This window comes from Styela clava, chromosome 2 (assembly GCF_964204865.1).
Source record: "Styela clava chromosome 2, kaStyClav1.hap1.2, whole genome shotgun sequence".
Taxonomy (NCBI): domain Eukaryota; kingdom Metazoa; phylum Chordata; class Ascidiacea; order Stolidobranchia; family Styelidae; genus Styela; species Styela clava.
This window is the reverse complement of record NC_135251.1, coordinates 15,775,311-15,803,064: the sequence shown is the minus strand read 5'-3', so window position 1 is coordinate 15,803,064 and position 27,754 is coordinate 15,775,311. Positions and strand designations below refer to the sequence as shown.

General features: G+C 33.4%; 1 protein-coding gene across 1 annotated transcript; it reads left to right on the top strand.

Moving 5' to 3' along the window:
- Positions 1 to 5,203: 5,203 nt before the first annotated feature.
- Positions 5,204 to 27,130, top strand: LOC120335611 (glucagon-like peptide 1 receptor). Its single transcript, XM_039403138.2, has 10 exons — positions 5,204 to 5,674; positions 15,967 to 16,069; positions 16,308 to 16,412; positions 16,808 to 16,971; positions 17,667 to 17,764; positions 19,164 to 19,362; positions 21,099 to 21,249; positions 23,450 to 23,580; positions 23,940 to 24,173; positions 25,640 to 27,130. Exons 1-10 carry the CDS (start codon positions 5,252 to 5,254, stop codon positions 26,144 to 26,146), a joined length of 2,115 nt encoding a protein of 704 aa, XP_039259072.2. The 5' UTR covers positions 5,204 to 5,251; the 3' UTR covers positions 26,147 to 27,130.
- The last annotated feature ends 624 nt before the right edge of the window (positions 27,131 to 27,754 follow it).

Below are 27,754 nucleotides of genomic sequence, written 5' to 3'. Positions count from 1 at the left end.
TATTCTAATTTAGGAGTATTGAACATTTTTCAGTTCATGGGCGGTGAACGACACTTAGTTCACATAAATCGATTTTCTTCAGCTGGGAAATAAGGAGTTTTCTAGAATTTATCGAGCGTTAATTACAAGCACGGCTCAATTTGTAACTCTGCCTGAAAAGATTTGTGAGTTGTAAAATTGTTTGTTGAGATTCATTGGTCGTGGAAGTCATTTAGTGCAAAAGTTTTATATATACTGAAAATATTGGCAGACATTAATGATTAGATATACTTGACGCTTCCCTTGATTTGGCTACTTCCTCCCACTTATCTAAAAAAGGTGTTTCTCTTTTGTAATACAGAATGGAAAATGTCTATAATTATACTACTGGTCAATAAATCTATTCTGACGTGGATGGATCTTATTCTCACAATTTCGCATTAAATGTTTTTGCAAAATTACCAACTGACCGACTGAATAAGCAAGCTATCATCTACCTATAACAACACTGCTTTTCAAATATGTGAGCGCACAATTGGAAATAGTGATGGTGCGCAGACGAAAATATAACCTAGAGATATGATGGTAACAGCTTATAATTAGTCAAAGTGTTTTGACAGAGCTTTGTATTGTATATTATAATATTATTAGCCAGGTTGAATTGATGGACAGGTAGATATGTATTCTTTTATCTTAAAAGTCCTACTAAACAACCCCCGTTTTGTCGAGGTACGTGGTAATATCAAGCTAATTTTCAGGGCTTTTGGAACATAGATGTTGTAAAGTTTTTGTTTTATGTATATATACATGTATATATATATATATATATGTCACCTATGATGTGGAAAATATTCATTACATTAGACATTGTTACATTTCTTTGTTTTGCTTTATAAATATCTGAAAGTTACTTTATTAGTTTTTAAATTATATGGGAAGAACAATGTACCTGTCGGACAACAAAAGCCACAAAATTTGAAGTTTCTAAAACTAGAAACATATTATTATGCTTTAGGTGAAAAGACGTTAAGAATGACATCACCAACGCAGGGTGAGATAGAATATTCCCATGACAGGAGATTATTTGCACAACTAACCCCCAATTATATATTTTCTTAAATACACGAACGCTTCTGAAACCAATAATTTGACAGAGTGGCGTCAAAAAACTGAACGAACAGTCGATGTATAAACAGCGCAAGGTGTGGTGGCACATGGTGGTTGCCAATTAGTCAACTTTATGGCATAATTATAGACGAATCCTTAAATAGCAGGGGACCGCGTAGCGTAATTGATCTGTAATTGAAGGTTGTCATTTTTTCGCTGCGTTTAAGATTGCATTTTACGGAAAGAATATTTTTAAAGGATTAAGAACGTTTTGCGGTCATTTTTTTACGTAATACAAAAAAAACAGTGAAGTTTGCTTGAAGCTTTAGTGAAAACTATCTGCACTGATGGAACCGCCTTTATGTGGTCAATCGCAATCCATACATGTGCCTCAAATTTTGGCCAATAATGAAACCTGGAGATTCAAAAGTTGGGAAATTGCGATAAATTTGCAAACCTAAATGTCAATGTTTGGGCCCTAATTTAATTCGGATAAAGAAGATTCGAATATTTATTACGTTTATGCGTTTGATTTCATTTGAATATATCTTTGATATTACCTATTGACACCCATAACATTTTGACTTCTATTTTCTGCATGATAATTACCCTAATATCTAAGGATATTTTCATTTCGGCATTCGTAGGTGCTACATCCTACATGCCTTTACTAGTCTTATATATATTATTAGCATATATATATATTGCGCCTTGATTATATTAATAGAATTTATTACTCAGAAATAACAGTGGATTATCTTTATAATTGTAACACTGCTAGTCATGTTTGCACAACTTTATCTTGTTTGGTTTTCTACTTCGCATTATCAATATATCACATATTTGCTTGACCAGAAGTATATATATTTTATTGTCAAATACTTCATAAAACCACAATCAGAAGTAATGTATATAGTCAAAAAATTTAAAAAAAAATAAAGAAGACTCAAAATTTAAAAACAGCCTAATGATAAAGGGAAACCCTTAACTATTTTCTGATACCCTTGTATACATCTTGGATGAAAAAATAATTTTCATTCAATACCGCAGAAGTATCAGTCAATATTGGAGATATAATAACAAACTTTTCGTATAAATGTTATTCAATGAAAAAAACTCATATTAAAGAAACAGAAAATATTTAGCTCTCGCTCATTGAAAAACTTTTATTATTATTCAATCTGGCTTGCTCTTAAATATACCTATTTTCGTTCATAAGATGATACTACTAAACAACCACCTAAGCCACTAATAACCCAAGTGAATAATGGACGTGTTTAAAGCTCTTTGCGTGAGATGTTCATTATTCTACGCCAGTACTGTGGAACTAATTTCCAGTTTTACCTTTAATGACGTGTTTATCGTTGTGCTATTATAGTCGCCGGTAAAAATGAGAGGTTCAAAATTGCCTATACACGAAACCGAACTATTGTATATGGAAATAATAATTGTATTCCAATTCTTGATATATAATTTATCTGCGTTTGATTTCAACATACCTTCTGTATACAATTCTAAATATGCCCATGAACGTAGGCATGGGGAATAAATTTAGAATTTCAGGAATTTAATGGTTGGAGCCAGATTTCTTGTATGGTGCATAACTAGAGTATTAAAAGTTCATCAGAAATATTGTTTTATGAATTCTTATTTTAAGTTAGTTTATTCTAGGTAACGCCTTTCATAGGAAAATATCTTACCGTATCATCACAAACTGTTCCTTACAGTTAAAGGAGAATAACGTCTCATGTCGTATAAATAAATAGGCTACTTCCGTTTTAACGATGATCACTGAAAGTGATTTAATTTTGTAAATTCTAACGTACAATTTTAAATTTTTTGAAAACAAAATCGTCTTTATTTATTTCTAGTTTGCTATATTGAGCTATAAACTCGATCGTTATAACTGAAATTCGAATATATGGTCCTAGTCATTGGTAAAAAAATGACCATCTTTAAGTTGCGTTCGACCAATCAGTCCATATTTTGGCAGAAATTAACCATAGTAGCCATAGTAGCATAACGGCTACTGTTTCAGAAAAACATCTGGACCTCGTGCGGAATCCGGTAGATATATTTTTACCTTTTGTCTATCTCCAGGGGGCGCCACGGAGAAAACGTTTACACTTTGCGAAACGAAATTTGCTGTTCTTTTTGCTGGATGTTAGATAAATTGATGCTGTGTTTTTCTTTCGTCATATTAGTCTTCAATTTATTTAACTACTAAAAAGGATAACTAATTTTAATTTTATATCCAATTAATTTGGGTTCAGCACATAATAGATCGACAACAAAGTCCATACCAATGAAATGTTTCTTTGTCTAAGTACTGCCATTGCTTTCTCATCCACCGTGCATCTCTTGCTTATTTATTTCCGCGCAAATCAGTAATAAATCATGTTTTGTCAAGTGCTCGCAAAGGAGCTTTTGAAAATGCCTAACCACGCACTGTTGATCATAATATTGTGGTGATCAAATTTGTACAGAAACAAGAACAATTAGGAACTGAAACAAATTTAATTGAATTATTCTCTGTTTATTTCCCTTTAAATATAAATACCCAAAACTACAAGGTTCAAATCTGAACTGTACAATTCCTTCAACTCATTGACGTTCAGTTCATTGACTGACACCTATTGTTCAAATCGGAAATTTTGACAACAGATTAGTCATGGCATAGTTTCGCGTATTAAAGATTTTTGTAAGGATCAATTTCTGCGGTAATATTCCACTAGAATCGAGACGTTTTAGGACGACATCATTTTCTGGTATTGTTTAATTACGCCCCGTACCCCACCCCCACTTGGCCAATAATTCGCTTTAGTAGATTCTTATACAAATGTGCCGGAAAGCAAACGAATTTTTAGCTTCTGTAAGAGACCTCACTTAAACTCGAAGACTAAATTATAAATAATATACTATCAATTTTGATAACGCGATACCACCTTCATTTGAAAAAAGTCGAATGTCTGAGGAGTCAAATGCCCATTTGTCTGATATATTTCAGGTAAAAATGGTTATGACCAGCATGTAAATGAAATATCAAAGACATGATCACCAAGGTGTGCATCGTACGGTTTAATTAAGTGATCTCGAGTCAGTTTACCAATTCAGTCATGGTTATGCCATTCCAATAGTTGACTATACGGTTTCGTTGAATTACGCCGGAGGGATTGGAGTTTTGTATTTTAATGAAAACAGTCAACACCGATGACATAAACCAATGAAAGAATAACTGCAAAAATGATTCCATATATATGCAATATACTTAATTACATTATCATCGACCATACACAGATGGTGCGATGCAAGGCTTATTAGCAATACATTCGATTTTTTGATTTTAAATAATAATGATTACCTGATGTGAGCTCTTTACAATTTGACCATCAAGAATAGGATATGGGTGTGCAAGCCGCCAAGATGCCAACATGATCATTTCCATTTAAACAAAGAAATTGAAATATTTGAGTTGACTCTTTTCATCGGTAAGAGTCGTAAAAGAACATATTACCAGGTTACGTGAAAACTTGAACTCAGCTCTTTTCCAATCTACGATTACTTGAAGATTATTCGATCGTTTCTCATCAATTTCCGTTAACGTAATCTCGCTAACGATATTCCAATATAACATAAACTAATTTTTAATAATTTCAATCGATTAATCTTGCGCCTCCCTATTTGATCGAATATTTTAGCAAAATGTAATATTTGCAATTATACAAAAAACAATCGAATCAATATATAGTTAAATAACACTATTTTATATAATTGGTGGGTGAAGCTGATAATGAGGTTCGATAGTTGACATTTACAACGTGTCCCTTATGAAACATACATGATTTGTGATCCCGATTCCGCGACCAAGATTTAGATGTTGCACGAATTGCTCAGTACAATGTCGAAAACAGTTATTACGCACATTCTCTTGTTTAAAATGCCAAAAATATGTTTTATTTTTGCTTCGAAATGAAATTATGATTTTAATATAAAATATCATACTTGTCTTAAGACATCGATGAGTGTTCCGATTTCCAAATGCCCCCTGCAAACACTTTATTGATCGTATGCAGCGAAAAGATTGCAATAACAAACGTCTTTCTCATTTTCCAGGTGCCAAGGAGTGGTTAGGTTTGTCGATATTAATTGCATTATCGTATTTAAAATGGTTTGTTCCCAGGCCGCCGAAGAGCCGCTTGATTACTTATTCAATACTCCCACCGCGAGCTCGACAAGGAGAGAAGATGCCGCTAATGGTTCTCGAGGGCGTCAAGTAGATAACACTGATGCTAAGAAAAACATTGAATTTGGAGAACAGTGTCATGCGCGCGGCTTAAAGAAATACCAGAAAATTCGTTCAACGAAAATAAATCTTCGTCGAGGGTACAATAGGAATAAAAGAAATTGCACAAAAAACAGCGTCAAAGTAAATACGTGGACAGCTGAGAAGGGAAGAGGCAGTCTTGTGGCGGCTTTTGACGAACGACACACGTCTTCAAAATTCAGCGGACCTTACACACAACGAAGACCATATTCAGGAATAGTAAAGTTTCTTCTCGTCGTAGTTATCATGGGTTCTTTGCCAGGGGTGAGTCTTCATTTTATTGTTTTCATTATTGTCGTTAAAAACCAAAACAATCTTTGCTCGACTGAGAAAAACATCGATTTACGAAAATATCCTTGCTAAAGTTAACACCACCGACCTCAAGCTTATACGGAAACTGTTGGGAAACTGCACGTTCAGAAAGTGGTCATATTAGTTCAAATAACACTTGTAACCTTGCACAACTCGCTTTTTTAAAAGAAAGTGTCGATCACGAAAATTTTAGACATACTGTGGTGTTTTCATTTACGTTGGGTTTCTTGCGACTTCGTTGCTTTTGAAATCTTCTGATCATGTAGATTTAAGCGAATTTGGCTGCTAGGTATTATCTGGGCCATATTTACATAATAAAGGAATTTTTTAACCTTTTACTTAAATACATAATGTTTGTAATTCTATGAATATTTATACGGATAAAGACTTCTAGCCAATGTCAAATCTACGAATATAATCCAAGGATTGACTACAACATTTGCACCAAAACTTATTAATGAATATTTGATTTATTGTTGCGTGTGAAATATAACTCTTGAGTTATTTCGTCTAATCCACGTGAAATGGATAATAACGCAGTATCGCGGAAGAAAAGTTTATCAATGTTGTAAACAATTTTTTAATTTGACAGCAGAGTATTTACATAAGTCAGCGTTGAAATTTATCGTCAATTCATTTTGACCTGTCGCAATCAAATACGCGTATGCCTCATAAGTTGATAACTGAGTGTATAAGTGTATTGTTTACTTTTGTAAGTGTACTTTTCCACGGGGATTTATTAGTTTGGTTGTTTTCATTTTAATCTGATACTTCATCAAATTTTTCCACTTTCATTGTTTCTGAATTTCACCCGGGTTGATAGGAAAAGGCGAGCGGTAATTGTAATTCAGTTACATTTTCTCTATTTTTAAAACCCATCGCCGAGTTTGCCAGACCATCGCAACAATTTTTTCTATATTTCTTTGAGGGGCTGACTCAGTTAGATAAGCCCACTTTTTCTTTATATTGACTTGTTATTCTGTTACATGTTCGATTCAATTCTTTATTTAGGTTAAGTTCTTATTTATATTTATCTTATAAATACCGGTTTTGCCCCTCCCTTCCCTTGCTTGGGACAGGCCAGGGTTACTGGCGAATGTGCCATGGATAATTTAATAAAATTACATAAAAAATAATAAAAGTAGCTGGGAACGCACACCCAATTTAATGTGTTACAGATATGCGCGCATATATAGCGTGCATGTTGTCTGCATGTTGTGAATATGTTCACTGTTGGTAATTAAAATAACGGTTCAGTAGATTTAAACTTTTCAGCGAGCAATGAGTTATTACAGAGATCCAACCTCATATGCTTGAGCTAGCTTTGCCTAAAGTTATATACCAATACCACTTATCCCAACTCAGTGGATCAAATTTATTCATCAGGGCGATGACAGATTATGCTGAATGTACATGATCTGGTTCCGTATAATTGCATTACGTAAAAGCTATTTGAAACGAGCGCGATGAAAACCACAACTACGTAGATGCAGTGTGCATTCGCATAATTATTCTATGGTGACTAAAACACAGCTGCGCTGACACTGCATGAACTGTTACATCGACATTCAGCACATACTATTATAGCGCTCCACTCCAAATTTCGTTAATTGGAATGAATTATAGAATCGAATTAAGAAAATAATGATAATAAATTAAAATAATTTCACTTACGTCTTTGCATAATTGGCTAAATCTTTTAATTGCATTTCAATACAATAAACGAAGATTTATTTATTTTTGATGCGATTCTTCTGTACAAAATCGGCAACCATTTTCGTTCACCTACAGGCAGTGAAACACTGCATTCGCGCATTTGAAACTAATCAAAGTTCATCATATTTCACTAATACTTTTGAACGCTTCATCACGGCAAGCATAGTGTTTAAAAGTAAATTGAATCTTATGATATGTTATGAGTTATGATAAGTACTACAAAGTTAAGCAAACGGTGACGGTGAGAGTATTTTGACAGTTGGCTAAATGAGTCATTATCACATAAAATTTTCTTGCAAAATACTCTAATCATCATTGCTAAACAAAAACCAATACGATGTCAAATATGATGAACACCAGTAAGATTAATCGGACTTCTTTTTCGGATATTCAAACAAGAGCACTTTGCGTTCCGCTGAGTTGGCGCTCAATAAATTAGCCTCCGAAATAATCCAAATGCCATCCAGGTTTAAAGTTCATGTTAGCCTTTTAGCTCACGAAAGAGATTATTTGCCTGGGCAAATAATAGCGGTTCTATCTTATACTCGCTTAGTTGTATTTGTTTGTGTAAATATTATGTCTGTTTCCTAATGTTGAATCGAAAAGTTATAATTTCGGAGAAATAGAAATCTTTGTACTTGTCGCAGACACATGCATGCAACATTGTAGGTCGATCATTATCACGAGGTACATTATGCGCCTAATTAATCGTCTTATCGTGATCATCGTATATAGCATGTAAGAAATAGACATAAAGGTCACTCAACTTATGGAGATGCACTTCATTAACCTTGCGTATTTTCGACATTGTATTTACATAACAACAATTTTAAAGGGCGGTAACGATAAGATAGCCGCACACAATGAGCTCAGCGAAAGTATAAACTAAACATTACACGAATCGATTATAAATGAAATTAACTGCAATTTCTATACAGGATTTTGCAAACTTTGCGCTGTTAAAATCATGGTTAAATCGTTGAATTGCGATAATAACTTGAAATTAGGTATAGTTTGTCATAAGTCTGATAAACTTTCTCATCGTGTTCGGATTTTTTATTCAATCGCGCGATTAGAAATTATACTCTGGTTTGCATTAGTCGATAACATGACGTCGGTTCTACTCCACGCTATGTGGTTGAATTTCATTTGACTATATGAAAGATTAACGCAGATAAAAATCGTAATTTCATGTACAACAACAAATACACATTACTGTTATATTATATTACATTTGCATGGTCTTTGTACGGAAGCACCAATCGTGCACTAACTTTTGTATTGATTGTTATTAGAGATTAAATTATTTGTGATTCAAATATTTAAAAAGATTGATGAAACCAATTCGTGCTACCAAAATTTTCAATTTCACTACCCAAAATTTGCTGAGAAACTAACATGCAATAGTGAAATGAAAAACGTCCTTTTTTCAAATCTGAAAAGCAAATACAATATTTTTTGTTGCTTCCACATATACAATGCGCACTTTTTAGACACGTAGTGGACATAACGATCGTTTCAAAATTTTGTTGTTATTGTTATTTGTCTCCATCAATTTTAAAAAAAATCGCCTTTTTCTTCGAATACTGGACCAATTGCTTTGAAATTTTCAGTGGTTGAAGATAAAATTTTTCCTCAGAAGGCTATTACTTTTATTCATTTTAAATATTTCTGTTAGCTCTGTAAGATTTGTTTTTGTTTGCTATGACGTCATTAAACGTTCTGCGGGCATCGGACGCCATTTTGTGTCCTACTGTACTGCTTCGCTTGGTGTGAATATATTTGTAGACTGTGATCTGACGGTACGGTAAACCGTACTGTACTGCAAACAGACGTGTCCATATATTTGGGCGTAGCTCTCTTGTTATCATATATCTTTTGTTTTAATAAGTACTCGTCGTAAAATGAATCAAAATACAGATCACTCAATTTGTACGCAGTTTCGAAAGCTGCATCAAATTATTTCTTTTTATCATTACAGTGAAGTCGTCAAATAGCACGAAATAAAACTAGGTGACGTATGACGAACACAAAACAGAATTTTAAATATTAACTGCACAAAATTCTTAATCAAATGACGTGTGGTCATGTTTTATTTGTTCTAAATTAGAATTGGTATATTGATTCACGAATTTACCATATAACCATATATTAGCAGAATTTGATCGACAAAAATTTCAGATTAGTATATTTGTAGGAAATGGATAATATATTGCCAGAATGGAAAAAATGTTCAACTTCAATGACTATTCTTCAAATCAATTTGAAGCGAACACATAAAAAATATGTCAAATTGTTCAGTGGCGGCATTTACGGAAATCGGTTGTTTAGGACGAAATTTCCAATGTGATCGAACGAAATCAATTTTAAAATGCACCAATTTTGTTCCACTTCCTATGTTTGCTGAAATTCACTGATGAATGGTAAATTATTGATAGTGATATTTGCATAGAATTTATCTACAGAGATCCACACGTTTAGATCTCGTGATTGTTCTGGTTGATTATATCACAACGAAATAACACTTTTCTCAGTTATGTGAGAGGCCAATGTGGACATCTTAACAAATTACTTTCTGTCTTGATAGTTTTCTCTTTTTACCGCCGTTTATTTTGTATACGGAATTAACACAAACACCATGTTGATGTTAAAAGAAAAAATGGTACTAGTCTTGCAATGAATGTTTCAACACGAAAAGTTCACGAAAAGATAACACATCACACATTTATAAATAAATAAAATGTTTTTGTGAACGCCCTTACCAATTTTTCGCTGTCAAAAGCAGTTTTAAAGTTTGATGTTTAAAATAGCCCAATATATAAAATTTATCTCTTGTTATAAATACCACGTTACTCATCCGTGTAAAAATAAAAAAAATGTGGGCCACATGAGAAATTTCATATGGCGTGGTTGTTTGAAACGTCGTTTTATCTCGACATTGTTAATGGAAATGTTTACACGCGATAACGCAAAAGATTAGTGTCCGTATGTTGTTTATGGGCAAAGTAAAATATTTCTTTTTTCGTCATTTTTTGCGAACTCTGCTGACACTCGTGGTATTTAAAAAAGGTCCATGTGAATATCATTCACTTAGAAAAATACCTGGTCGAGAAACATGCACGTTCACAATTGAAATTCTAATAATTAGACATTAGAATGTAATCGAGATTAATTAGACAGATAAAAATAGAATTGAAGTCGAAACTTTTATTGGACACGAAGTAGACAGATGGATCGTTTTGTTGTTCTTTTCCTTGTCCTTGTTGGTATTTTTCTTCTTGTTGGTATGGAAAAATCGCTTTTTCACTTTAACTACTAATTGCTTCGAAATTTTCAGTGGTTGAAAAATGTATTTTTCGCTGAAAGGCTATTACTTTCATTTATGTCGAAAATTTCTGCGGGCTTTATGAGATTTGTTTTTTGTGTGCGATGACGTCATCAATATTTAAAAATACCGTCTTCGCGTTAGCGATCTTGTGGTCCGGCGAAGTCGTGGACACTGCGTACGGTAAGTTACGGTGACGGTGACGTATACCCGTACCCATTTGTATCCATATATTTGAGCATCGCTCTCTTGTTTATAAAAAAAAAAATAAGGTTTTGTTATATCAAGCGGTATTTTAAAAAAAATTATTAGGTAAAATATGGATGAATGGCCAACTTTGAGTGAAGTATGGGCACTGCAAAACGACTATGATAACAATTATGAATATGACATGGAATATGGTACTGAAGCAAGTGGGGATTACTACAATTCAACGGATGTGTTGCCAGAAATAGAAATTTCTGTGAGTTAAATAAATAGCGTTTAGTTTTTTATCGTAAAATGTTTACATGTCACTCAATTAAACTGGTGCGTTTGTTTGGTGGAAATTTTTTGCGCCATAAAGGCACGTTCCACTCACGATGTATATTTTGTTCCGAATTTATTAGGCAACGTGAAGCATGGAGCCATGTTCGTTCGAAAAAACAATCATTTTTTTATAACTTCTGTCTGAAATTAACAATCCAAGAAACATTTTACAACCTGTGGCCAGATCAGAGCAAAGTTATAAAATGTATGGTTTTTTTTTTATTTTTTCTCTTTGGAGTGACACACAATTGAACCAGAAACGACTATGGATCTGAGTGAAATTCAGGCCAGATCAAACTTCTCGATTTTGATCACTGCCAAAATGTCTAGGGATTCAAAATTAATCCCCAAAGCAGTATAGGATTTATGAAAAAAGATTATCAAAATTCTTATATATTTATTTGGTTAAATAGATTTTTCATCTTTGAGCACAACCCCATAGGTAGGGATTTGTTCAGAAAGAATTGTTTTAAAACAAATGTTTTAAATCGAGTTTTTTTTTGCATGTTTTGTTCAAAATGGCTGTACTACTTGATTTTTTTTGTATTAAATAGGTTGAAGAAAAATGGATGTAAAAACTTGCCAAGCGCTTCTTATTTGCAATAAATCTTTCAAAACGCCACAAATATCGATAAAGGCGCATGCACACCTTCTCAAGCTGTAGTTCAGTGGTTGGCGCGGTAAGACGCAACCGATAAGCCTTACGTCAACGACCCTGCTGCGATGAAACCACGTTGCGAAAATTGAAATGCGATCGAATAAATGAGTTTGCATAACCTCGAAAAACTCACTTCAACCTTAAAAAACAAAGTATGCTAAGCACAGAGTAACCGAACAGTATTAACCGTAACAATGACTTCATTTTGTGAGACAAATGTCAATACATGACCTCGAAATTCATATTATGGCGTCATAACAGATTAGTTGTGGCGTCTTTGCACCAGAGGACTCTTACAAATAACATAGGCTAGATTTGGGCGTCTCATCGTTCATATCAGTAGATTACCGCCGATATAAGCATATTCTTCATTATCGCAACCCACTCGTTTTGTCGAAGGGCTGCACTTGATCGAATTGCTTTTGTAGTAGGCACGTGAGCTAATTTTCATGATTTTTCTTACTCAAAACGTCTCTCTGATATCTCGGCTAAACATTCCGGGTAAAATCTTATGACTTTGGTGGAGATTTGAAGTGGGGATAAATGTACGCAATAGTGGTAAAAGTCAAATTAAAAAATTTAATTTAATTTTTGAAATTATAATTCCGGCTGCGTGTGCAGCTGCCAGAATGCAACGTTCTGGCGTAGTTTCGCGGCGATGCAAGAGGTATTTTAATAGAAAATACAGAAAATTTTTGATTTAAAACAAGCTCTTGTTTTAAAACACGATGTTTTCTTTAGAATTGATAAAAAACAAAACCCTACCTATAGGCATACCGAAATTTGCCACAAAATGAAAAAATTCTACAAATAAGACGCTGTCGCACATAGCGTTTGATATTCGCCACCGAATAGTTCATTCATGTCAACTTGGCAAAGGAACAACAGTTGTGTCTTTGAACTACACAGTCCCCAAGTTAATATCTGTCGATTCTGTGATCTGATTTTTAAAAGTTGGGTTTATATTGAAAAATCTAAAAAAAAAAATTAATAGGATAATTTCAACCAATGTGTTATATCGGTCGCTGAGTGTTTGAGGCGTCTAATCCGTTTTTATTAAAATATCACAGAGATTTGGGTTGGTTCCTATATTATTCAGTGTCTATCAAATAAAAAACTCTCCGTCTTTGAAAAGTTCACACCTTAACAGAGTACTCAAAAATACTTATCAAAGCTTAGCCTATACATATATGTAATTTAAAATGAAACACTTAGTTGTTTCAATTTACGAAATACTCGCGGAGTTTCCGGAGTGTACGTTCACTATATGCTTCCGACTATCCATAAACCCGAAATACAAACGCCTGGAACGTTTTATAAGATGTGTGTCAAAAGCCAAATTAAGGTGGTTTCATGTGCGATTTATTGTCATTTGGTTTATAATAGACGTCAAAAACATAAGATTAGAATACCGCACCGATTTGGGTTGGTTATTATATTGTATATTATATACTATATACAATAAGAATCGCATACATAATAAAAAAGCTGTGAATAATTTAACACCGTTTATTGTGTGAAATGAAAAGTTATTGAAAATGTACCAAATTGGATTTCATAACGTATGCGTTATCACGTAGCATTGTCGGAACAAACGATGCCCACGTTCTTTCTCTTTGTAATTCTTATCTTCGTGACACGCATATTTTGATTCAACGTTTCTTATCGCCAATCATCGTCTTCGCTAATTGACCATCGCATCTTTCCCAAACAACACATGTATTTTTCACACACTATAATGACGTAAACCTCCAAGTAAACAACGTATCCTAAATTTTCTACGTTTTTCAAAGAATTTTAAAACACCACAATTTTAATAACTAAATTTGATTTTGATACAGAAAATTAATTGTCCAATTCTAATCCATGTTATAATATTGATGCGAGATAGAATATTTAAATTAACAATAAAAAAAAGATACAAATAATATTCCCGTTTTGCAATTTATTAAATCAAAGTTCTAACATGAGTATTTCATACAGTAAAGTTTAACGATACCAGGCGTCAAGTAAGAATATTTCGGTACAAAGTCTTTTGAATTCTAACTAAGAAATATTCGGTTATTTATAGGTAAAGGCAAGGGCCAATAATTCCCAAAATTTTCAAAAAACAACCTCCACCACAAAACCTATTTACTTTTTACAATACCACTAAGCATTATTTATTTATTTAAGCTTATATTAATATCGTTTCACTAACTCGTTGGGAGTATTGTTAAGACGAAATTCAAAGCCAATGATTTTCGAAAAAAGTCAGTTTTAATTATTCAAATATTCTGTAAGAGCGAGGTTTGACAGTATATAAATATTATATTGTGTTTTCTACGTGCCGTAAGTAGTTTTATTACACTAAATTATCAATACAAAGTATTTTTATATAAGCCTTCCAATGAGGAGTGATTAACCATATTTTAGTCATACTCGATCAATCAAGGCACGAGATATTGGCATTTGACCAAGCTGTTGTTTAATTTGTGTTTGTGGCGCATTGCGTTATATAAATACGCCTCCTTGATCCACTTAAATCAATATATAGATCCCTGGCTTTTCAATTATGAATGAGAACACAAGACGTGAATTTCAAATACGTACTTATTAGCGGATTTCCGCACCCTTATTTCGCTCCAAAATCTGACAAGACGTTCTTTTTTGGCATAAACTTACACTTGCACTTTTTAACATTTCAAGGTAGTTTTCTCTTAAGCTTTTAAGAACACCGATACACAAGAAGCATCATCTTGTTTTAATGAGAAGTGATTCAATATATTGAAAATGCCGTAAGATCAAATTTTAAGTGAGAATTTAATTTACTGAGTTGAATCTATTGGACATCACATCGGTCTATTGGGTAATTGTCGACATCAACGTATCAATCTGCTAATGTTATACGAAATATGTTACGATATTAGTATCGGATATCAATATCGTTAGATTATCAGAGACTATTCGTTCTATAATCTCACACCACAATATATTACAAATTTATTTGATGCCAGATTCTGCCAAATTTGCGAATTTGAATAACAATATAAATTCGCGGTAGCTCTAATATCCTATCTCCATATTCCTTTACTTCTGTCTTTGTAAGAAACAAGATCCAAAAGTTAACGCAACAAGGACAACGACTCCAATTCAGTTAATGAGACCGATGCATAATGCATGGGTTGATGGATTAAATCTTGTACGCTTTTCTTATTCCCGAAGTCTGACATGAGCCTAAATGTCAAACTTTATTTAAATTTACTCTTTATCAGACTAATAAAAACACAGAAAAATTACAACACTTGGCAAAAATTTATCAAGTAATTTCGCAAAAATACCCGCATCAAGATCTTAGCAAGAGTGACCTGGTATTATTATGCCGCTAATGACTAACCGCACTATATGCCAATTACTGAACATTTTCGAAACGAAAGCAGTTATTTTGCGTATTCAATAATTTTGCACTTAGCTGATAAACTTATTTTGAGAATCTGCAACGTCTAACGTGATCATTGTAACACATTTATTTGTTTATTGTGTTCTCGTACAATTTTGCCACGAATTCAACGAGCTAGTGAAATAAATGATGATACTATATTCATTATATTCTTATACAATTTGATCAAAGCAATGTCCTAAATATACAAAGCCAAATTAAAGCGGAAAGAGTGCTGACGAAAAAGTCACAATTGGTCACGAAGTAGAGCTGGTAAATTTATCCTTATATAGTCAGTAGATGGCGGTCGGTACGATATCTGAAACACGTCAATGTACTGCTGCAATGGGAAAAGCTATGATAAAGGGAATTCCATTTAGCAATTAAAATTTCATTGAGAAACTTTTACAGTGTCTAGATGAAAATTAGAGGTTAACTTTGTCGAAATGATTCACTATTCAATTTCATTTAGCAATTAAAATTTCATTGAGAAACTTTTACAGTTTCTAGATGAAAATTAAGAGGTTAACTTTGTCGAAATGATTCACTATCAGTTATCAGAAATCTTTTAATATTTAAAGTGCGGTTTTTGTTGCCAGATCGATCCCTCAGAACTATCAGACACTGTATGCAAATTCATCGAACATAAAGACAATTGCGCAAGCAAACTGGCAGTAGACAGCACAAATCTTGTACCTGGAAGTAAGTAGACGTTGCAAAAATGGTGAAAGTGAATAGTTCCATGAAAATCCTGCGTCTATTGTGACTCCCCGAATTTTCAAATTTCGTTAAGATATATGATATATAATAATGAATTGTGTTGGAAGCTGACAATATTATGTAAATGACAAACTGGATTGATCGGAATTATGTTCTCTTAAAATATACAGTTGAGATACAATTTAAGTTTATGTGTCTAACATATCCCATCTATTTTTAGAACTTTACTGTCCCGGAGAATTTGACAACTACATGTGTTGGCCACATGGAGAACCAGGCCAGATTGCAAAAGGACCATGTCCTAATTTATACCGCAATCAAAATAGTAAGTTTCAGGCCGTCTTTCTCATCTTGGTATATTGTGATTGTTGTAAGCTATTCTTCTAGTTTTGTTTACCCGGAAAATAGGCATTCCAGAACAAGTGTCGTATTGTCGAAATATTGTCAAGTCCGACAATGCGGATTAAAGGAGAATTGAATTCTAATTGAAAATAAGAGTAAAAGTTACAGTATTATTCGATTGACAAAACCATATGAAATCAATCTCGATGTCGTTCTTGCCCACTGATGGCATATGAAGGCACTCTTCACCAACAGTCATGCACAACCAGAACCAGAACCAGTTTCCTATATTTATTATTATGAGCTTAATTTAAAAGTATTTCCCTTGTTCATTCTTGATCCTAATAAGATCTTTATTTTTTTGTTGTATGAATTTAGATACAAAGTTTGGATTTCGATTTTGTCAAGAAAATGGTTCATGGTATAACGCATGGGATCACGAGTTGTCGCAACACGTCGTATGGCGGCACATTGACCACTGCGACCCGTTTAAATCAAATGAAAACGAAACTGACACACTTGATGATACTAACGAGGGCGAGGTAAATACCATTTTAGCTTGGTTATTGTAAAATGAATTATTGTAAATGTTATACATTTCTTCTTTATTTCATTATGCTCAACATTGGTAAGCAGAATTTATTCGATATCGCATATGCTAGAAATTCCGATGTCGAATGAGAATAATTTTTATACTGCATTTAATAAATATTGTAAATGGATTCAATTTTTATTTGTTATTTTTGATGAAATCTCAATTCATTTATTGCAAAGTGGACAGCTACACGGATAAGTTATTTTTAAGTTAATTTATTTTTGTATTCTCTTTTTAACTAATATAACCTTTTCAACTTCAATTTTGCATTTGTTTATTTTTACTTTCTGTTTGCCCTTCCAAATATTTCAAAATCTTCAGTCGAACTTTTCCGGATTAACGCTCAGCAATGAGATGACTTCAGTTACTTGATTATAATATGGCCTGTACAATCACCGTTGCGGCTCGAACCCGTCCCACCCACGGTTGGGATGGAAGGATCAAATATTTGACAAGAAATTTAACTAAATTTTATCAGAATAAGTTTTAAAAATTAGGGTAAAGTAAAAACTGTGTTCGATGTCATAGGGTTTTGACTCTTATTTACCAACTTGCCTATACCGATAGGGTATTAGACAGGTAGCACATGACAAACTAATTTAGTCGGATTCTTTAATAGTATTTTTACTTTGTATATTACAGACTCAACTGCTTTCAAACTTTCGAATCATGTACAGCGTGGGATACGGAGTTTCATTAGTCTGTCTTGTCATTGCGTTGCTCTTGCTAGCGTTTTTCAAGTAAGTTAAAATAAGTCGATGAAGTCCAAGATGAAACCATTTTTCGCACAAAAATATATTTTCTTTACATGGACAGATGTATCACTGCGACATTTCGTTTTTCTAATTACAATAAATTATGTAAAACAACTGACACATACCCATCCACTCCAGCATGATCAATATGCAAAATGAGCGTCTCAATGACATTTTAAAACGACAAAACAGAAAACAACACTTTAACGCAAACAAGCGATGATTAGTTGAAACCATCGTCCCAATTGCACATCTTCATTTCCTACCTCAACAAATTTATGTCAGAATCTAATAAAAATTGATCGAATTCAGCTATAAACCTCAAATTAGTCGAATTACTGAACCAAACAAAAAAAATTTGAAAAATTTGTCTAGCAATGAAAATGCATCGAGTAAAGACGGTAGTTTTTAGTATAAGAATTAGGTGGAATGTAAACAAAACGCATACCTCAGAAACAATAGATAGTCTGTTTCGGAAAACTTTAAAATATTTAAGTAGTTTGCATAATTTTACCGAATATTTTCACAATTTCTGGGAAAATTGTTTGATTTAAATCAATGAAAACGGTTTCATGTCAGACGTTGTGAGATGCACGATTTCAAAACCACTAACAAGCCGCAAATATGATTAAGTTTCAGATGTGACATTCAAATTTAGCTAATAAGTGGAAATTTTCAATATATCCATATTTACGTCGAGTAGTTTTCTTAAATTTAGAGGTTTTGAACCGATTATTATAATACTTTCATTCTTGAATAGATTACACGTTTTTGTACAAAAATGGGTTTGAGGTAAAATATATTACTAAATTAAGTTGACAAAATGAAATACCAAATAAGGTACGACGTTCTTCAATAAAACAAATCACAGAAATAATCATCAACGCTAGTATTCGATTTCATCGGTTATTTTTTATTATAATCATTTTATAAGGCACGGTAAATAAACATAGATTTATCCAAGATTTTTGTTGCTACATTAAGCGATGAAAATAGTAAAACATTATTAGTACTTGGTTTTAATTGTAGATTTCATCAATAAACCACATTATAAAAATTAAAGATATATTTCTATTATCATGTTTTTATGTGCTAAGTTACTCTCGCATAACAGTCACCAGACTGTAATCATTTCATATCCATGGATATTTTCAAACCACTTCACCGAATTGTTTGGCAAGTTTATGTAACAGGAATTTAAATTGCGTCACTGATATGATAAAAATGAATACGAGGCGCCTATTATCCAGTGAAAACAATAACAACAAATTAAATTAACTCTTCAATACTAGTAGACTCAGACACCTCAACATGGAATTAATGTTGTAACCAAAACTGTACCTTTACATGTTAGTCGTTTTGTAACAATTCAGTTTTTACCTAGAAAACTTCACTGCACGCGAAATTACATTCACATGAACTTGATGATATCCTTCATTATACGATACGTCGTAATTTTAATCAAGGATAGCGTTCTCACGGCGCATTACAGACTTGACGGTCTTACAGATGTAGCAAGCGCTTTGGATTTTGATCAAATGAGACAGTACTGTCATGAATACAATACGACAGGTTGGGTTCTGGTGAGTAGAATTGCTAATTTCAAACTGAAGAAGATATTCAAAAAAAATAGTACGCAAGAATACATCGATTGATAATTTTAATCGTGTGGATTGATTTTTAAAGTTTTTACGCTATGTATATGAGTGAAAAATCTCCCATCCGAGATCTCTTGTTTATTCAATGTTTTCAACCGCCTGATTTTGCATCCACTTTAGAGTTGTCTTTATAGCCTGAAAAAATGGAAAAGCAGTTTTGCTACTGTGTGGTAATTTCAACGCAAAGTAGATATCTTTTTTCAAAAATAAGCGTTTTGCAATCGATAGACACAAAGGCAAGATGATTACCAGAAAATTGTCACGTATAAGATGTACGTGGTGATTATATGGTTAAATAGAGATTACTTCTCTTATTTTAGCATGTCATGAAAAAATACATGTTTTTTTGTCTTTTATCCTGCTATTAGGAGGAAGATCATGAGAGAAACGTTTCAGTGATACCTAATTTTGGCACGACACACCTTTTTTGACCCGCCAGAATGTCACGCAGTCATCATAGCTAGAGGGCGTCAGCCAATGTGTCTTGAATCACGCCTGTTTCGATCCCACAATGTGACAAACAAGAAAAAACAACAAATCTCGCTCGATGCCAGTATAGTGAAACTCGGTGGCAAGTTAACTTTTGGGTCGTCTATAAATAGGCTTGTTTTCGGAACCTAATTTATGCGAAAAATGCGTAGATAATACGATGAATAATAGGCTATGAACCGGATTGACATATACGCTTGGTTTTTGACAAGAAGATTTATCTGAAATAATTTGGAATTGACAACTAAACCGACATTCCAAAGCTTAGATCAAATCTATTGCGAGATGACCGCGCAACCTCAGTTTAAACTACAATGCAAAATAACAATCATAAATATTTATACTTGAAACAGTGTCAAATTATGTTTTCGTGGAAGAACTGTCGTGCACACAATGATGGCGAGGCCCCATTGATCACTGTGTGATAACTTAAATGTAAATAATTGTCGGTAATGCCCAAAAAGATTACGTGTTTACGTTTATTTGAAATACTACAGAAATCTTAATTTTAGCGGGCCTAAATTAAGATGATTTAATGTTGAAACATGATCAAATGTCAGAAATTCAGTTCTTAGAGTTTGGTAAAAAAATACTAATTTGTCATACTCACTGTATGGAAAATGAGATAATTAGTTTGCACATGTATGGTGGCCCATCGTTGTCACTAGTAAAATCTAAAAAGTAAAATAAAAAACTGAAAATAAAAATAAATGAATTTTTGTAAAACAATGAAAAAAAAGTAAAAATAAAAACGAAAATAAAATAAAAACGAAATAAAATAATAAAAATGCAAAAAAAAAATAAAAATAAAAAAAAACGCGATTAAAATGGAAATAAAAAAGGTTTTTAATTCGTACGGCCCATCGTTGTCAACCCTTTTTTTTATTGTCAATTTATTCGCGTTTTTTTTTATGTTTTTTTTTTTGCATTTCCATTTTTTAATCCGTTTTTATTTTATTTTCGTTTTTATTCTTAACTTTATTTTTTTATTACAAATTTTTTTTTTTAAATTCATTTTTATTTTCAGGTTTTTATTTTACTGCTTGTTGAAAACATTGGAAGATACTATCAAGTAGCCATATATAAAATGAAGATTGTCAAGGGTTTTATTATAGTAGTATAAAATGTTTTGAAAGAAAGTGAATACGACTCATTTTAGTTATTTTTTACAGACCCGATGTCGGCTGGTCGTAACCTTGATGCATTACGCAATTACTGCTAACTACTTTTGGTTGCTTGCTGAAGGACTATACTTACAAATGCTCTTGGTATTCGTCATGTCGGAGCACAAATACTTCGCTGGTTTTCTGGCTTTCGGCTGGGGTGAGTTTCACTGTCAGGATTAATTCTCAAAAGATTAATAACTCAAAAAAATTAAAATTTCACAAGGCGATGGACTTATACACTATCTAGATATATACACTGATTAAAATTATCAGAAACATATGAATATTTATTCACAAAAATAAAATTAGCCAATGAAAAACGGATATGTTTGTTCAGGGTTCATAAAATTTCAGAGTATATTTTTCAATGTCACAAGGAGTATATCTCGACAAAAACCCACTCAAACCATGAAGGAGGTGTGGGAAATAATTTCGATATAATTTTTTAATAAATAGCGACTTAGGAGGGTCATATAAACCGCATGCAAAACTGTGATACCTGGCATTTCCATTGTTAATTAAAAATTTTAAATTTTTTTAGTTTTTTTCTCTCCATCCATTAAAGGTTACTTATTCCATAAAGTCAATTGGCCCTAAGTCGACTTCACTGTGCGACTCTTGAGAGTCAGCCCCTAAAAATTTAAGGCAGATTGCCAATGAATATTAGGGGAAACCAGCCTGAGTTATATACGCACTGGAAGGGCTGTAAAATGCCACCGTTTTTGCAAGTAACGGAGGATACATGTTTTAGCAAACACTAAGGTCCTAAGGTTCCGTGAAATAAGTTTCATTCCAGTTAAAATGACTTTACATGGGAGTCTGTACAACGTTTTCGGCGACGGTATGCGTGTCTTTTTAAAACCACAGAGAACTAATGCAATCGTGAACCATCACAGACAACTTTTTTACTGATTTAATCGTCCGCTGATTGAACTGATTGGAATGAGTTTCCTGGAGACTTATCTGATTCAAAATGTCAGTGTAGTCCAAACGTATTTTTCTCTGTAAGCCTTTCAATCAAATTTTCACGGGGAAACTAGTCCATTGTTATCAAGAGAAGTTAAAAATGATTTTATCTAATTTTTAAAGGTACCACAACAAGTTATATTGCAAGTATCCGTTTTATTGATTGGCCTGATTACGTTAATGATGGTTCCTAGTAATGTGGCTTTTCCATGTCTGTCCAATTTCATTAGATATAAAAGACATCAAAGGACTTTTCGATATATCAATAAGATCAATAATTAAAGGTGCTGTATTATATATATATATATAGTAGAAAAAATGCGCGGAGTATAATAAAATCCGTATCCACCTGTATAAATGAAAACATGCGGCAGGATATTTAGCATATTTCTAAATTGTGGGAAGCAACAAATATGTAAATATTATGTTAACATTCAAGTCACTTTAAAAATGCAGATGAATGCAATTACTACAATTTGGTACGATAAGAGTTCTAAAATCGGATATGAGAATCCCAGCAGAGTCAGTGCCACGTCCGCTCGACTTTCGTCATCTTTTCTGACTTCTGATTTAATACGACGGAAATACCAGAGCGAACAATGACTGCCCGATATATTTCACTAAAACAACGCATGGATCTGCCAAAACTATATTTGTACAGTTTCGAAATATTTCAACGTACTGATCCTTATAAAAAAATTCCCTATATATATTTAAGATATTCAAATCGTGTATAAAAAAGATCCATTAATTACCTGCTATACTCAAAATTTGTACAGTTTGAAATGGAGTATTTATAGGTCTTCGGGATTATCCTCCAAAACTGAGTCACCTTATTGGATAATATCGAAACTAACCTTGAAATTCATAATGATACTTTTTCCAAACGAGACAGATGGGTGGGACTATAATAAGCCTTATACTGAAGAACAAATTTTCATATTGCTACTCATGGTAACTACTTATAAAGAGCTTGGGCGCCCAAGAACTTGCAATCGATTGGCTTAAATCTTGCTTTTCTCATTTTATTGGAAATAGAGACTATCGTTCCCACTCCGGTCAGGTAAATCTTTATCTTGGAATTCTCGAGTATGTACAATACATTGTAAAGGCAGAAAATCGCATTGGGCCTGTCTGTCGACATATTTCAACATCTAATTGAATTATTGAGTTGAATTACGTATACTCAGAAGCGTAGAAACATTTTTTATACCTATTTCCCAAATTAAAAGACGACTGTGATGATATTTATCTTTTATACCGTCACGTGACATCGTATTTCGAAAAAACTTTATTGCTTCTAATTTATTTAAAAGACTTCCATTGCGATTCAGAAATAGACTATATGGTCTGATTTTACCCATAATTCCATAAGTAACCTTACTTTTCAGGGGCTCCTTGGATATCTGTATTAATTTGGGTGGCTTTGCGTATGAATTATGAAAACAGTGGCTGCTTTGACATGAACGATGAAATGCATATTTGGTGGACGATACGAGTACCGATAATAATCTCTATCGTGGTCAGTTTAATGTATTTCTTTTGTTGTCTTTTTAATTATCTATGGTTCTGTTTAGAGCATTGTATTGCATGTCCATGATTTTCGCTTAAGGGTCAGCAAAGTATGTACATTACACTGTGACCTGAGAAGTGCAATCGAAGTGTTAGAGATGTCGCGTTTTTCTTTTTCTAGATTGACTCCGAGCAACAGCAGCAATTCGTCATAGGAAATTTGCGCGGCTTGTATAAAATTTAATATATACAAACAAACGCGAGGATTTATATTTTTATCTTCTTTATTATGGATCAAACAAGCCTTTATGGTATCTCGCGTTCTGTTCAAAGTAAATATATTCAATATTTTCTATTTATACATTACAGATCAATTGCTTCATTTTCGTGAACATTGTTCGTCTAATTGTATCAAAGCTGCAGGCTCATAACATGGCACACACGGATATGAAGCTGAGACTCGCTAAGTCGACGCTAGCCCTCATTCCTCTACTCGGAATGCATTACATAGTATTTCTCGCACTCACTGATGAATTCGCTGACAAGCATGGACCTACTATACATTTGAAACTTGCATTCGAAATGTTTTTGAGTTCAATTCAGGTACGTTAGTAAGACTTATTATTAAGAACATTCGTATTCTTCATGTAATTCTAGATTCCAATCGGATAATAATATAAATTGCCAAAATAGTATGCTGTTATCAATGCATCTACCGCTTCTAGTGTTTCTCCCTAATAAGCCTTAATCTTAATTTTTAAGTGGTGTATCGCGATTACTTGGTTGATAGATAAAAGGTTATATTTAGTTCATAACGCGCATCAGTTATACAATCGAAAGCCACAAAATAAATTAACAGAATCTTGGCAGTTTGAAGGCCAATTCCACATGCTTACTCTAACCCAGTGGTTCCCAACTTTTAAAGCGACCCAAATTTAAAAAAAAGATTTTGTAAAATCTCGCGATCCAAGGATATGCTCAAATAGTAAATAAATATCATGTAGTACTTTAATGGCCGCAAAATTGAAGGGCTGATATAAAACAAATTGAGAAAGCTGCGCTAAATTGCCGTCAGCGAGGTTTTGAAATCGTGGCGTGATTTTACTAGAAAAAAGATATTGAATGCTGCAAAGTTTTCACGCTGTGATACTTCCCACATATACAATTCTATTGAGGATTCATTAGATACCAAATATAAAATAAACGGTAAAATTTACTAGAAAATAAAATTCCTTTTTCTATTTTTTTTGAAACTGAAAAAGTCGCCAATAACGCGTGCAATTGTCTTTTGCTAAAATCGCTGATTGTTTTCATCATCGTGACGTGTTATTCAGACCGTAAATGCCTTTACGTTGGTGTTTATTCTCTCGAAATCACAAATTTGTGCCACAATAACGATGATAATTATTTTATGTTTGTACTCGCACGGACTTGTGAATCCGGTGAGAGTTATCATACGTTCATCGGCGGCAAGATTCTAAAGACAAATGAAGTAGTAAATCCGCGACCGAAATTTTTTGATTGAAAGGCGGCAATATAAAATACTGAAAATAAAACCGTAATTAATATAAGTTTTGTAGAGGCCCGCGACAGTCTCCAAATGCTTTCCTAGGCATTGGAAATCGCAAAATTTCGGCACAAATTACGTTTAGTCGATGTTTACAAACATATCGTCACAACAATCGAAACATGATTAATTGTGGGCGGGATTTGCCTTTTTGTTCATTACTTTAAAATTGCCGTATAAATTTTTCGTGTTAACATAAACAAGGTTGAAAACGCGACTTTTCCTCGATGTGTGATTAATATAAGATAGTTAATCTAAGGTATATTTGATCAATTTTTATTGTACTGAAATAAGTATTACTCAGTGAGAATTTACGGCAGAATTGCGGATTTTTCGAAAGATTTTATTTTTAAAAATAATCGGAGTGACAGCATTGCGGAGTCAGTGTTTCAAGTACATCTCAAATTTGTCGAATTTGCAAAATAGCAAAAAATACGGATCAAAACAATATGTAATCGGGAATTTACCACTATTTTTATGTATTTTTTGTTTTAATTCACAGGGTACTTTCGTTTCCGTACTTTACTGTTTTTTGAATGGCGAAGTTCAAACAGAAGTGCGCAAAGCTTGGCGAGATTGGAGAACCAGAAAAGACCTTCCGAAGGGAGCTTGCAATTTACGGAAAGGCTCAACAATAAACAGTGCTAACCAAACTACTCAAGTGACGTTTTTTTCACGGCATTCTACCACTGGCGCGGATATTACTATACAAGATCCCTGTCACAATTCACCCAATTCAGTTCGCCTAGAACTTGACAGTAGAGCAAATTCAATAGCACGGAAAAACAGCAATGTATCGGATTCAAAACAACTGAAAGGCGAAACTTGTAACGGAAATGGGATATTGCTGGATGCAAAAAAGAAGCAAATATACTACGAACCGATAAACAGAAATAACAATTCGATGATTACAGATTCTTCTCCGGTACCTAACTCAAACGGAAACGAAACAAATGGCAACCTAGAATGCAAAGATAACGAACCTTTTCTACAAGAAGACATGGTCTGAAAATCATGTATTAATTTGCAAATCTAAGAATGTGAGCCGCCTAAGACATGCGAGGCTGAGCAAACGCGATTGCATACGGCACCGTTGTTTGATACATGTACTTGTATGTAAATTTTTCAAGTATGGATCACAATCGGCCATGGCGCGAGCATGGAATATATGTGGCCATATCTCGTCTCACAACAATATTCCGGATTTGAATTCAATTGCAAATGTGGAAAATATTTATATCGATGTATCAAACGTGTGTCTTCTTTTACTCGTAACAATTATTTTATATATTTTCCACCTATTTTCTTTCATTCAACATTTTCCCAAGCTATCGCCATTCCAACTAATTGTCTTTATATTTAAGTTCTTTAAAATTACGACCCAGAGAAAATACTTGGTTGCGTAATATGTGCGCACTGCATATACGAAAGCACGCGCAGTGTTCAGCAAAGTTACTTGAAATAGGCTAAACCTCAAAGCGAATTCACACACCGAAATTGGCTCTTTGGCATCATCAATTTAATGCTCATATCAATCAACCTTGCCTGTTTGTTTTGAACACTAATTTGGTCTCCAAGTCAACATAACAGCTATCAATTATGTCGTTTTTAAGGAAAAGAAACGTGGTTTATTTCTGCCATTCGTTGATATTTCACAGCCAAGTGGAACCCAGTATCAAACTATTCAGATATAGTTCGCTAATGAGGCACTCCAGTTAAGCGACCAATCCACAAAAAGATTTGGCCTTAACTAAACTCACAGTTTGTTCCATATCTTCACGTTATTATTTGCAACCGTGAATTTTTGTTTTGCCTGTATAATATTTATTTAAGTAGTTGGAACTGAAACTGCGTTTACAGCATCGTCTTTTGTTTACAAAATTCAAAAATTCCCTCCTCATCAAATGCATGAAGCTTCATGCAGTTTGTAAGAAAAAGCACTGTGAGCGTGAACATTTAGTAAGTGTTATTTCAATATTATGTTTTGTTTTTCTGGGATACAAGACAATAACTCGTTTGTTCAATTTTTCATCGTCATGGTATTTTACTTTTATTATTTTAATTTCAAAAATTTGTTCCTATTTTGCATTTCAAGTAGTTCATCCCACCCATATTAAATTGAAAAAAAGTATACTAAACAAAAACAGATCACACTTGTTTTGTTGTTCCATATATTTTTAAATATATGTGTTAAAGTCACTCAGATGTCAACCGTAAACAATGAGGACATTTCGACGTTCCTAGTTATGTCTACGCTCATGTCTGCGAAAATGAGTTCTGTCGTATTATCACAAAACTTAAATAGAAATACAGAATAGTTTTCACTCATTTCACGGCATTGTTTGATACCAGAGTCGGAGTTAGTAGGACAGCACTTTGCCAAAAGTTTTTACCATACATATTGTAATGACAGATAGATATATCTGAAGCAAAATGATATAATGGACTAATTTATGGTCATCTCTAGTGTCCACTAGTGATGTTTTATGAAACCGACACAGACACATCCCGTGGTGATGCATTCCGTGGGTGAACCCAGCAGTAGTCGCTTGTTTCTTTTTTTTATAGTTTATATGAAATTGATTGCTCTCAACCACGCAATTTAATTACATAATGA